This window comes from Aethina tumida, chromosome 4, assembly GCF_024364675.1.
Source record: "Aethina tumida isolate Nest 87 chromosome 4, icAetTumi1.1, whole genome shotgun sequence".
Taxonomy (NCBI): Eukaryota; Metazoa; Arthropoda; class Insecta; order Coleoptera; family Nitidulidae; genus Aethina; species Aethina tumida.
In genome coordinates, this window is record NC_065438.1 from 16,128,122 (window position 1) to 16,142,073 (window position 13,952).

General features: G+C 27.7%; 1 protein-coding gene across 7 annotated transcripts in view; it reads left to right on the forward strand.

Annotated features, from left to right (window-relative positions):
* Window positions 1-13,952, forward strand: part of LOC109603330 (voltage-dependent L-type calcium channel subunit beta-2) — a 174,730-nt gene that overhangs the window by 84,473 nt on the left and 76,305 nt on the right. For all 7 annotated transcript variants that reach the window (XR_007547776.1, XM_049965861.1, XM_049965863.1 and 4 more), the window contains one exon: window positions 8,876-8,911. Coding sequence is in view for 6 of the 7 variants with exons in the window: in XM_049965861.1 (XP_049821818.1) it covers window positions 8,876-8,911 (36 nt within the window). In the remaining variant the exon portion in view is untranslated. The remainder of the gene's footprint in view (window positions 1-8,875; window positions 8,912-13,952) is intronic.

A 13,952-nucleotide genomic window follows, 5' to 3' on the forward strand; every position in this document is an offset into this window, starting at 1 on the left:
ATATATCTTTCGAAATTCAGGAAAAATATATAAATTATCTACTTAAAAAAAGAAGAAAAACCAATCAGTCTTTGAGATCTTCCAAGATGAAGAAATAAACCATAAAAATTGTATGACAATTCATACTTTTGATCAACCACATGTTCTTTTACATTGATTTTAAATTAATTGCAAAAAAATTAATTTATATGTCTTCTAGATATATCCAGTTTCTATATATGACAATCACGAAATTTGAAAAACTGTTCATAGTTTTAATCAATAAGATATTTTTCTTTGACAAAGCTTTCAGAATTACAGTAATAAAAATTGAATTTTTATGACTTTTTGGAGTTTCCAGATTATATATCTTTCGAAATTCAGGAAAAATATATAAATTATCTACTTAAAAAAAAAGAAGAAAAACCAATCAGTCTTTGAGATCTTCCAAGATGAAGAAATAAACCATAAAAATTAAATGACAATTCATACTTTTGATCAACCACATGTTTCTTTACATTGATTTTAAATTAATTGCAAAAAAATTAATTTGTATGTCTTCTAGATATATCCAGTTTCTATATATGAAAATCACGAAATTTGAAAAACTGTTCATAGTTTTAATCAATAAGATATTTCTCTTTGACAAAGCTTTCAGAATTACAGTAATGAAAATTGAATTTTTATGACTTTTTGGAGTTTCCAGATTATATATCTTAAGAAATTCAGGAAAAATATATAAATTATCTACTTAAAAAAAGAAGAAAAACCAATCAGTCTTTGAGATCTTCCAAGATGAAGAAATAAATCATAAAAATTGTATGACAATTTATACTTTTGATCAACCACATGATTTTTTTAATATTGACTTTAAATTAATTGCAAAAAAATTAATTTATATGTCTTCTAGATATATCCAGTTTTTATATATAAAAATCAATCAATCAATTAATCTATGACATATTTCTTTTTGACAAAACTTTAGAATGATATCAATAAATAATAAATTTTTCTGATCATAAGATCATTAAAAAAAAAATTAAATTACCCACTTAATAAAAGAAGAAAAACAAATCAGTCTTTAACATCCATCGTTTGTTTCGGTTGAAATTGCTGTTGACGTTGCATTTCCTCCAGAATAAATTTAATACTCTCAAGTCTTCTGGGCTTATCGATTGATTAAATCTGTTCGCAAACTGTCCCATTAGCGTTTTTCACCGAAAACCCACCGAAAAGTGATGATGGGCCCGGGCCGCGCAAAAACCTGATTAAAATTATCATGTACCTGGACATGCAAAAACAAGCACAATCCTTCATATAAATTCCGATGTGCCTATTTACTTCGGTTAGACAAAGGCCGGGGCCACGGACGAAGACGATTTATTACGCCGTATCGTCCTCAAATAATATAAATCAGCAATAAAACGCTTTGAAAAGAACCCAGACAATGTTAAATTTGGGTACTTAAGACACTGGCCAGTTACCATTCTTGATCAATGACTGCTCGTCGGTTCTCGGAACCCAGCACTTAACATCACTGAATAAAGGACCTAATAATAAATTCCTTTACTTCTGTTGGACATAAAAAGGGTACAAAAAATATATATTGCATTGCTATTTAATGAACGCTAACTCCTACGGGTTTAGATCCGATCAGGTAGGTTACGAGGGCAAATTACCATCCGACGTTGTTGCCTATATTTACCGCTTGTTATTTTTTCCGTGACCGAAACTGCGCCTCATCCTAAAAGCTCAAAATGAAGAAGCATTTTATAAAATCATCTGTCACGTTTGTGTGCCAAGATTTTACAGCAAAAACATTCAGCAAACTCCTCCCAAAAAGGCGACTTCAGTAGACGTGACAACAGCGTAGAAATTTGAGCTCGTTACTTGAGAAGGGTCCAAAAGATAAACTCGCAGGTGGAATTTTAATAACAGACTTATTCATTACCGACTAGGTACCAAAGAGAGGAAAGATAAAGTGCACCACGATATACACGTAACATTTGAAAAGGTTTGTCGTGTCTCTCTTGTTGAAGTCTCCCACGAATCGGTCGAGTAATTAAGAAGTCCGACACTCGGACGAAACAAAGAAAATTATTGTTATTTTCCTTTCATCAAAACACAATAACGTTTACGATCAATGCAATGGTACCGATGCTAAATTACATCCTGTCCTGACCAAATATCATTAGAATAATACACATGTTAAAACAAGTAGGGCTCCGATGAACCGCCTACCATGGCCATCAGCAACAATAAAACAATAAAAAATAACAGATTATTTACCATTTAAACTCCCACATAAACAATAAAAAATATGTGTACGTACCATGTACAGTTGGAAGTGTTTCCTCGAGGTACGGATCGTCGTCTCGATCGTTCTCAATAGAAATTGACGCCAAAAATGGTTTTTATGACTCTGATATTCGATACTACTTAGGTTTCTACGTGGTGAATTGTTTGTGGCATTTATTTGATTTCTTTTGTATTAGGTTCTCAATAAGGTTAAGTCAACCTTAAGAGTAAAATACATAAATCTCAGTTTAAATAAATATTAATCGAAACAAGAATCATTTGAGTTAATATAGGTATTTTTGACAATGAGAAAAAAGTTTATTTATATCGATGGAATGGAACTCCGGTGTTCTGGTTGAGACGAAGTTGTTGAAGGTGTTTTGTACATCATTTTGATTCTTCATGGAGGAATGAATTTTATGAATTTTTCGGATTTTATGGATTTAATGGATTTTATGGCTTTATGGATTTTATGGATTTTATGGATTTTATGGATTTAATGGATTTTATGGATTTTATGAATTTTATGGATTTTATGGATTTTATGGATTTTATGGATTTTATGGATTTTATGGATTTTATGGATTTTATGGATTTTATGGATTTTATGGATTTTATGGATTTTATGGATTTTATGGATTTTATGGATTTTATGGATTTTATTGATTTTATGGATTTTATGGATTTTGTGGATTTTATGGATTTTATAAAATTTATGGATTTTAGAGATTTTATGGATTTTATGAAATTTAGGGATTTTATAGATTGTATAGATTTTATAAAATTTATGTATTTTAGATTTTTTATGAAATTTTGGATTTTATGGATTTTATGAATTTTATGGATTTTATGGATTTTATGGATTTTATGGATTTTATGAATTTTATGGATTTTATGGATTTTATGGATTTTATGGATTTTATGGATTTTATGGATTTTATGGATTTTATGGATTTTATGGATTTTATGGATTTTATGGATTTTATGAAATTTAGGGATTTTATAGATTGTATAGATTTTATAAAATTTATGTATTTTAGATTTTTTATGAAATTTTGGATTTTATGGATTTTATGAATTTTATGGATTTTATGGATTTTATGGATTTTATGGATTTTATGGATTTTATGGATTTTATGGATTTTATGGATTTTATGGATTTTATGGATTTTATGGATTTTATGGATTTTATGGATTTTATGGATTTTATGGATTTTATGGATTTTATGGATTTTATGGATTTTATGGATTTTATGGATTTTATGGATTTTGTGGATTTTATGGATTTTATGGATTTTGTGGATTTTATGGATTTTATGGATTGTATGGATTTTATGGATTTTATGGATTTTGTGGATTTTATGGATTTTATAAAATTTATGGATTTTAGAGATTTTATGGATTTTATGAAATTTAGGGATTTTATAGATTGTATAGACTTTATAAAATTTATGTATTTTAGATTTTTTATGAAATTTTGGATTTTATGGATTTTATGGATTTTATAGATTTTATGGATTTTATGTATTTTATGAATTTTATGGATTTTATGGATTTTGTGGATTTTATGGATTTTATGGATTTTATGGATTTTATGGATTTTATGGATTTTATGGATTTTATGGATTTTATGGATTTTATGGATTTTATGGATTTTATAAAATTTATGGATTTTAGAGATTTTATGGATTTTATGAATTTTTTTGGATTTTATGGATTTTATGGATTTTATGGATTTTATGGATTTTATGGATTTTAAAGATTTTATAAAATTTATGGATTTTATGGATTTTATGGATTTTATGGATTTTATGGATTTTATAGATTTTATGGATTTTATGGATTTTATGGATTTTATGGATTTTATGGATTTTATGGATTTTATGGATTTTATGGATTTTATGGATTTTATGGATTTTATGGATTTTATGGATTTTATGGATTTTATGGATTTTATGGATTTTATGGATTTTATGGATTTTATGGATTTTATGGATTTTATGGATTTTATGGATTTTATGGATTTTTTGTGGATTTTATGGATTTTATGAATTTTATGTATACATTTTTTAGATTTCAATAGATTTAGCAGGTTTTGATAGATTTTGGTATATTTCATATATTTTGACTGATTTCTCATGAAAAGATGATAGTCAGTTGGTGAAAGGATTGGTGAGTGTAATAGCTGAGACCCACCTATGGGCTAGGATTGTCATTTCGTTTTTAGAAAGAGTTTGGAAGCCTTATTGCTGTTCAATCATTGTGCTGAACATCACCGACTGTCATAAAGTATTTACTTTTCATCACGTTACAATCTTCATCATCTTCGAGAATCTTTTCTTCGTCGGGAAATTTTTGGTAACACCGTGATACTGTATGTTTGTTAGTGGTTCCTGGGCCAAAGACATCGCTGATGTCGAGAGCAGATTCGGTCGCTTCTTGACCTTGCTAGGACAAGAAAATTCACTGAATATTCATGGCTAAGAAACCAAATAACAAAAAACTCAAACAAATAATTTTCTTGACATCTAATACCTATTGTAGAGAAGAAATTGAAGATAAATCTTACAAAATTTTGTCAATCGTCTTCCATCTGCTGTGTTTTAGGAATATCTCAAGACAGTTATTATTTTATGTCTGAAATCTAATCTAAGTTAGTCATGGATAAAAATTTATTAGCCGGGTTAATTGATGGGACACCTTGAACATATGCTTCACGCGTTAGTTGCACATTACCATAATATAATAATAAAATGCCACAATTGTGCAGATATCCATCGATATATATTTAAAAATGGCAAACGGTCTGCGACATAAACATAACAGTTGTTCCCCCGTTTATTTGGCAATTCTGTCACGCTCCGTTCTTACCCGCCGTATACGTCTGATGCGCATATGTCGCTCAGCAAAAAAAGCGCCGCTGCTGGAAAAATTAACAAGTAAAATGCACCGTCCGGCCGAAACACCGAAAGCACCGTGGCAATTTGAAGCTCATAAAGCATCCGAGAACCCCTCGCCCTGACCTTGACTAACGTTCCCGAGGTCCGAGGCTGGCCGGGCCGCCGAAGAAGGCGAAAGTCGCGAAAAGAAGACGGGGGGAGAAAAAAAAACAAAAGCGAAGAGGCGAACCGAAAAGGAACAAGACGTCTGCATTGTTGCTCGTCTGGACCATATATAGGTCGGCGGGTTATATAAGCCTTTTGGCTTGGACTTTTTCGTTTTTCTGGGTTCGCCACATGTCTGACTGGCCCACCGAAATTCGCATCTGCCCATTTGCCCGGGCCTCGACGTCAGCACGTGCTCTTGAATATAGGTGAGCAAGTCGAACCATTTTTTCGTGACTGCCCTACGGTTAGGACTTAATTATACGCGGCCGAGAACACAACGTAACCACCCCTCCGTTTCCATGTTTTGTTCGTCGGGAATGTGAAGTTGATGCCATATGTTAATATCACTAATTTATTATAACGATATGTCTGCCTTTATCTACGGTCTTCTCGGAATTATTTTTCAAGGCAATGGTAATTTTTATTAGACATGAAATAGAGATTAAAATTCTGTTTGTCTGGTATCTGTTGTCTTACCTAGGCGTCTAATCTTCAGCTGCTCCTATGCAATTTAAATTAATTCGATGCAGAGCGTTTGAATTTTTTTGAGGCACCTCCGATTATCGGACCATCAAATTTTACTTGAACACGCTAATTATGGGGATATTTCTAGCACTCGGTCTATTGCTTACGCTTTTGAAGTGTTTTAATTATTTAACCATTGGATCATTGGGCAAATTGTCCAAAACACAAGTCCAAAATAATCAAGTTCCATTTCTATAACTAGGAAGATCAAATACTTAATTAATAAATTTTTTCCCCAATATCTTCCCCTGTTTATTCTGACACCACGTACATTAATAATAAATTTAGATTCATCAGCTTTACATAAAATTTAAAGACAATTTTTATTTAGACATGAAATAGATATATTTTTTTTCGACTGATATACCTAAATATCACATCTTCACCTGCTTATATACAATTTAAATTAATTTCATGAAGACCATTTAAATTTTTTAGACACCTCAGTTAATCGAACCATCAAATTTTACTTAAAAAGGTTAATTATGGTGGCATTTCCGGTACTAAATGCATGTTTATACTTTTAAAAGGTTTTAATTATTAAACTGTAGATCTGTAATCTAGTTAATCAAATGCCATTTCTAAACATACAATTTTTTTTTAAGAAAACAGTTAAATTGTTTCTTCCTTCCCTGCTATTTTCTCCACTTCAAGTAAACTGATAGTAGATGATGTAGAGATCATTCAGATTCATCTATAATTCAGTCCAGATTATACAGCATTTATGGATTTATCTCCAACACTTGTTTCTGTTTTAAAGAGTTTTAAAGACATCAAGTTACTTAAATCTTATTTTGACTAAATATCAAAGACGAAGAAGAAGAATAAATTAGAAGTTTCTTTTCTTGAATTTCTTCCAACACCAAGTAGATTATTAATGAGAAGTTTTAATTATTAATGACAAACATTTCATAAGTTATTCAAATCTTATTTTGCCTAGATATAGAATATTTTGAAGAAGTATTACCCAAACAGTACAATTTTTATAAAAGAGGAGATTTTCCTCAATTTCTTTCAGCAACAAGAAAAATAATACATAGATGATTTACAGATGATTTAGTTTCACCTAAAATCCAAACCAGATTATCGAAACGTCAAATTTACTTGAACACACTAAATATGGAGACATATCAAGCTCTTGGTCTATGTTTGTATTTTACCAGAGTCTTAATTATTAATAACAGACATTTGACAAGTTATCCAAATATTATTCCAACTAGACAAAGAATATTTTGAGGAAACACTTCTCAAACAGTACAATTTTTTCAAAAGAGGAGCTTTTCCTCCATTTCTTCAAGCACCTAGTAAATAAATAAATGGATGATTTACAGATGATTTAGTTTCATCTAAAATCCAAACCAGATTATCGAAACCTCAAATTTATTTGAACAGACTAATTATAGAGACATATTAAGCTCTTGGTCTATTGTTTGTATTTTACCAGAGTCTTAATTATTAACAACAGATATTTGACAAGTTATCCAAATATTATTCCAACTAGACAAAGAATATTTTGAGGAAATACTGCTCAAACAGTACAATTTTTACAAAAGAGGAGCTTTTCCTCCATTTCATCCAGCACCAAGTAAATAAATAAATTGATGATTTACAGATGATTTAGTTTCATCTAAAATCCAAACCAGATTATCGAAACCTCAAATTTATTTGAACAGACTAATTATAGAGACATATTAAGCTCTTGGTCTATTGTTCGTATTTTACCAGAGTCTTAATTATTAACAACAGATATTTGACACGCTATCCAAATATTATTCCAACTAGACAAAGAATATTTTGAGGAAATACTGCTCAAACAGTACAATTTTTTCAATACAGGAGCTTTTCCTCCATTTCTTCAAGCACCAAGTAAATAAATAAATGGATGATTTACAGATGATTTAGTTTCATCTAAAATCCAAACCAGATTGTCGAAACCTCAAATTTATTTGAACAGACTAATTATAGAGACATATTAAGCTCTTGGTCTATTGTTTGTATTTTACCAGAGTCTTAATTATTAACAACAGATATTTGACAAGTTATCCAAATATTATTCCAACTAGACAAAGAATATTTTGAGGAAATACTGCTCAAACAGTACAATTTTTACAAAAGAGGAGCTTTTCCTCCATTTCATCCAGCACCAAGTAAATAAATAAATTGATGATTTACAGATGATTTAGTTTCATCTAAAATCCAAACCAGATTATCGAAACCTCAAATTTATTTGAACAGACTAATTATAGAGACATATTAAGCTCTTGGTTTATTTTTTGTATTTTACCAGAGTCTTAATTATTAATAACAGATATTTGACAAGTTATTCAAATATTATTCCAACTAAACAAAGAATATTTTGAGGAAATACTACTCAAGCAGTACAATTTTTTCAAAAGAGAAGCTTTTCCTCCATTTCTTCAAGCACTAAGTAAATAAATAAATTGATGATTTACAGATGATTAAGTTTCATCTAAAATCGAAACCAGATTATTGAAGCATCAAATTTATTTGAACACACTAATTATGTCTCCATATCGACCTCTTTTTACAAAAGAAAATATTGTCCGACATTTCTTCCAACACCAAATAAATTATTAACTGGATGAATCACACTTTAAGAAAAGTTTATCAAAGCATCAAATTTTTATTGAATACAATATTTATAGAGATTTCTCCAACACTTTGAGTTTTACAAAATATTTAATTATTAATTACAGAAGTTTGATCAAGTTATCCAAGTCTCATGAAATAGAGACGATAATTTAATGTCTGGTATTTGTTATTTGTCTAGATTAGAAGAAATGGAAGATCTTACCTCCCATTTCTTCTAACATCTTATCAATGAACAGCAAATGATTTGTATAAACTGATGATTTTCATGTTTTAAAAATGGTGATTTTAGCTAATATCTTCTATTTGCACTCTTGGGAAAACAATTATTGACATGACCATTTCTTCTTTTGCAGGAATCCTCACCAACTTTGACGCTCATATCGTCAAAGGTAAGCAGGCCATGCGACCGCAACGTTGTCCAATCAAGGTGTGTGTAACTGTGTACTTTTTCTTTAACATAAATAAAACCAGATAATCACACGAAATAGCAGCTACCCACCACTTGTTATGTACTTCCATAGATCCATCCATCCACCCCCAAACGAACCGTTCAATTCCGTCAGTCCCATCACACAACAGTTCGTTCTGGGTCTTTGGATCGGTCTATTTTTTCTGCGTGTCTGCATTATGATGTTTGTAACTACTATGCACTCTGATTTCTTAAGGGGCACAATCTATTTTTTTTTTTGCACGAAAATGATGAACTTACTATTTTACCAATTTCAGCGCCAATAAAAAAAATACCTGTTATAGCGGAAAATGTTGCACCGTAATTAATGTTTATTTATTAGGACCTGTAATATGCAAATTAACAAATTATTAAATTATATAACGTTTTAATTAATTTTGCTAATTAATATATTTGGTTAAAACTGAGGCGATATATTTTGGTAATTTGAGTGTTATTGATGGTATTTAATGTGGCGAATAATGTGAATTTATAATTAATTTATGACTTATTTAACTTTTACACTGTTTCGCCAGATTTGCGTCGATTAATCATTGAATAATTTAACCGTATGCGCACATAAAAACAAGTACATCGACAATTTGGTGAAAAGTTTATGGAGATTGATGAGGAGTGCAGATGCAGCTTTTTCTTACACTGATGTTTTTGATAAATCATCTCCTTACTCGGTCTCTTTTTTTTTTTTGGTATTAATCTCTTCGGTAATTTGACTTGTATGAATATCCATAATTGAAGACGCGCATAAAAAATGGTCGGACAAGAAAAAGAAGCCATGTGTCCAATTACCGGTACGCATTTATCGAACGTATTGGATAAATGATACGTAATTACATCAATTACACATAACTGATGGTTCGTAAGTAACTTAATCTTCGGCCTTACATAATCTCATTAGCTAAGTGAAGTTATTACGTGAGTCGTTGAGGCTTCTTTTTTTTTTCCTGAGCGAATCTCGCTTTAAACTAATTGGTGTTGATCGTATCTTGAATGCATCGGATGCGATGACAGGTAATAATTTGCGTCGATGGCGTTCTCTGATCGTATAAATTTGTCATTTATCATAAATCACCGCGTATTACGTGGTGCATTATGTGTTTTGACGTCTGTGACGGGCTTCGGTATTCATATAATCAGTCGATGTGTTCTGCGAGATTATCGGCTGTACGATTACCGAAATTTCGTGCGAAAGTACCGCAGAGATGTGTCTGTGTGCGTTCTAATTAGCGTCCATTGTCGACGGAATAACTGTAGCCTAATTAAGCCGGCATTCTGGTTAGGTTACGTTGATGTCTTACTTTAATTGTTGCTACTTGAACAACGCTACGTGTACTAAGATGGAATGAAAAAAAAAACAAGACAAATCAATCTGTATGATCGATGGAGTCGTGGCCGATCTGTGGTAATGCGTGTTTTCACCTTGAACCTGTCAGCTACTACCGATGTAATTTATTTTGCTTTTGTTTTACGAACTGTGGCCGGCGTAGGCAGTAAATAAGTCCGTAATAATTGTATCTGTGAGCAATCTACTAGTTATTATAGTTTGGTGCTTTTAAAAAATCGTGAATTATGTATCATAATGTGGGTAGAGTAATGAACCTGTAAACTATAACAGTTTAAAACGGCTTTAAGCAATTACTTTTAGAGCCTGAACAAGCACTTATGTAATTCCGTTCAATATCAATCAATGTTTTATATCGAATTTAATTAAATTTAAATAAAGAAACATTTAATGTTTCGTATAAAAAATTTGTATTAAAAGATTTAGATTGAATTCAGATATTCAAATGAAAATTTATAAATTGAATGTTGATGTACACCTTTTGGTTCAATTAATTTTTAGTTTGTTTTATAGTATTTTTTAAAACAAAGATTATCTAGATTAAAAAAAATGAATGATTTTAACTTGCTAATATTTGTTCTAATTTTATGTTAAATGATCAATATTTACTGAAAAACAAAGTTTAAAAGATAATTAGATTTTATGTTGGAATTACTATTAAATATAAATTTAACCTAAGAAATTAAAAAAATAATGATAAAATAAATTATACTTGGTATATTTTTCTAGAGACTATAATTTTAGAAAGTGTTGTTGATAAAAATAATTATAAGAATTGTTAACAATTTTTTCCTTTTTAAATTATTTTTATAAATTATTTCATTCTAATACTTTTTTGTTGTATTTTTCTTTTAACTTTTTTAAATTTAAATTTTTACTGAAATATAAAATTTTGGATATATTTAGTTATATTAATAATTTTTTTTTTGTATTTAAATTTTTTTAGATTTTTTAAATCTATTTTTTTTTTCAATTTTTACTAAATTACAAAAGTATGTTATTATTAATTAATAATTTAAATTAAGGAAATATGGAAAAAAAATAATTTAGTATTTAAAATTATTGGTATATTTCTCTGGAGAATATAAATTTAGAAAGTATATTTTTTAGAATTTTTAAATAAATATTATATAATTTTTTTGTAGTTTTCTTTATCTAAAATATAAAGTTTTGAAAGTAATTTTAGTTAAAAATGAAAAAAAATTAATAATTAAAATTATTATATTTGATTTGATGAATTTTTTCCTATTTAAATTTGTAATATTTTTCATGTAATAGTTTATTACTATTAATTAATAATAAGATAAAAAAATAAAAAAAGTAATTTACTAATTAAAATTATTATATTTGGTACATTTTTCTAGAGAATACAAATTTAGAAAAGAATTGTAGTAAAACTGTTTTTAAGAATTATTTGGAAATAATTTGTAATATTTTAATGCATTTATTTTTAAGAATTATTATTCTACTTAAATTAATTTTTTAGAGTTTTTAAATAAATAATAATTACTTTTTTGTTATACTTTTTTATCTAAAATATAAATTTTTGGAAATAATTTTAATTAACAATTTAACCTAAAAATTATTAAAATTATTATAATTGAATTTTTTCGTATTTAAATTAATTTTTAAAATTTTTTAATTTTAATATTTTTCGTAATTTACATACATATAAAATTTGTGAAATAATTTTATAATATTTTTCATGTAATATTTTATTACTGTTAATTAATAATTTAAGATAAAAAAAATACAAAAAAGTAATTCAATAATTACAATTATTATATTTGATATATTTTTCAATAGAATACAAATTTAGAAAGTATTTTAGTAAAACTATTTTTAAGAATTAATAATAATTTTTTAATTCTAATATTTTTTTTTGTTATTTTCTTTAAACTTAAAGTTTTGGATATAATTTAAAATATTTTTCATGTAATAGTTGATTACTATTAATTAATAATAATATTTTCCTACTTAAATTAATTTTCTAGATTTTTTAATTCTAATATTTTTTTCTAATTTTCGTTAAACTTTCAAATTTATTAATAATTTAAGATAAGAAAATAAAAGAAAAAATTAATTTAATAGTTAAAATTATTATACTTTTTACATTTTTCCAAATTATACAAATTTGGAAAGTAAAACTATTTTTAAGAATTATTAATAATTTTTTCAATATTTGAATTAAAATTATTTGTAATTTTTTCAATTTTTATTAAAATATAAAATTTTGAAAATAATTAGTAATATTTTTTTGTAAGAGCTTATGATATCGTAATTTAAACTAAGAAAATAAGAAACAAATAATAATTTTTAAAATAAGAACTATTATTAAAATTTTAATTTAATATATATATTTTTTTTTTCTACTTAAATTAAATTTTATAATTTTTTTAAATTCATTATTTTGTTATATTTTTGAGTTAAATGTTTATTGAAATATATAATTTTTCATGTTTTTTTTATCATTAATTTAGGCTAAGACAAAAATTTAATTTATTAATTACAGTTATTTAATTGGGTTCATTTTTCTACTGACTTAAAATTAAATAGTCCTATTTAAATTAATATTTTTCGAAATTATTTTTTTTTAACTTGTAATATTTAATATTTACTGTAAAACAACGCTTTAAAGATAATTAGTTATAATTTATTAATACTTTTTAATCTTCCATATGAATATATATAATATATAAGTGTTAAAACATAATTTATCACTTAAGTTAATACGTTTTGACATGCTAAAATTGGCGAATGCGCAAATTTCCTGAACATTTTTTAATCCACAGACATAATCGTCTAAAACAATCACCACACTATGAACAAAAAAAAAAGCCGACGTGAGTCTTGGACCGCGATAAATACCGTACAAAATAATAAATAATTGAAAATTATCCATGTAACCGTACCTCATTTTCACATTAATTTTATTCAATAAAATTCTTATTAGTCATCGACGCGGATAAAGAAACTCTTTTATTGATGTTTATTACTTAATTGTATATTAAACATTTTTTCTATACGATTTATTTGTTCACGAACAAACGATGTAACACCATAAAATTTTAATTATTTGGTTAAATAACTCCGACATGATGAATTCAAAACGCTCCGAATGAATGTGAGCTTTTATCTCGCATTAAACACTCACGTTTTGGATCCGCGAGTATTTTCAATGGTTAATTGTTGTTTACAATATAATAATTTCGGGTAACCATTTCAAGTATTTGCCCGTACGAATAACCACAGTCAAATAATTAACAATTACTCACAGCCAAACGGATACGTATATAAAATTTGTGCGTGGGTTTTAATTTTAATTGCGATTTTCTGCTCTTCGGGACTGTTGAGGTGTTTTCAGTATTGAAGGTCAATAAAGGAGTTCAATTAGGATCGCTGAATTCATATTACAACGGTCAATAAATCGGTTAATAAATTTGATGCTAGTGTTTGAAGGGCAGATGTTTCAATTAAACTAATTGAAGCGTATTTTGATTAAAACTCTTTGCCAACTTTTATAGTTGCAGTTAATTAAATCATTATTACTCACTGTAATAAAATTTGTAACTAAAGCGTACTTCTGAATATGAAATGAATATTGGATATTTACAATAAAATC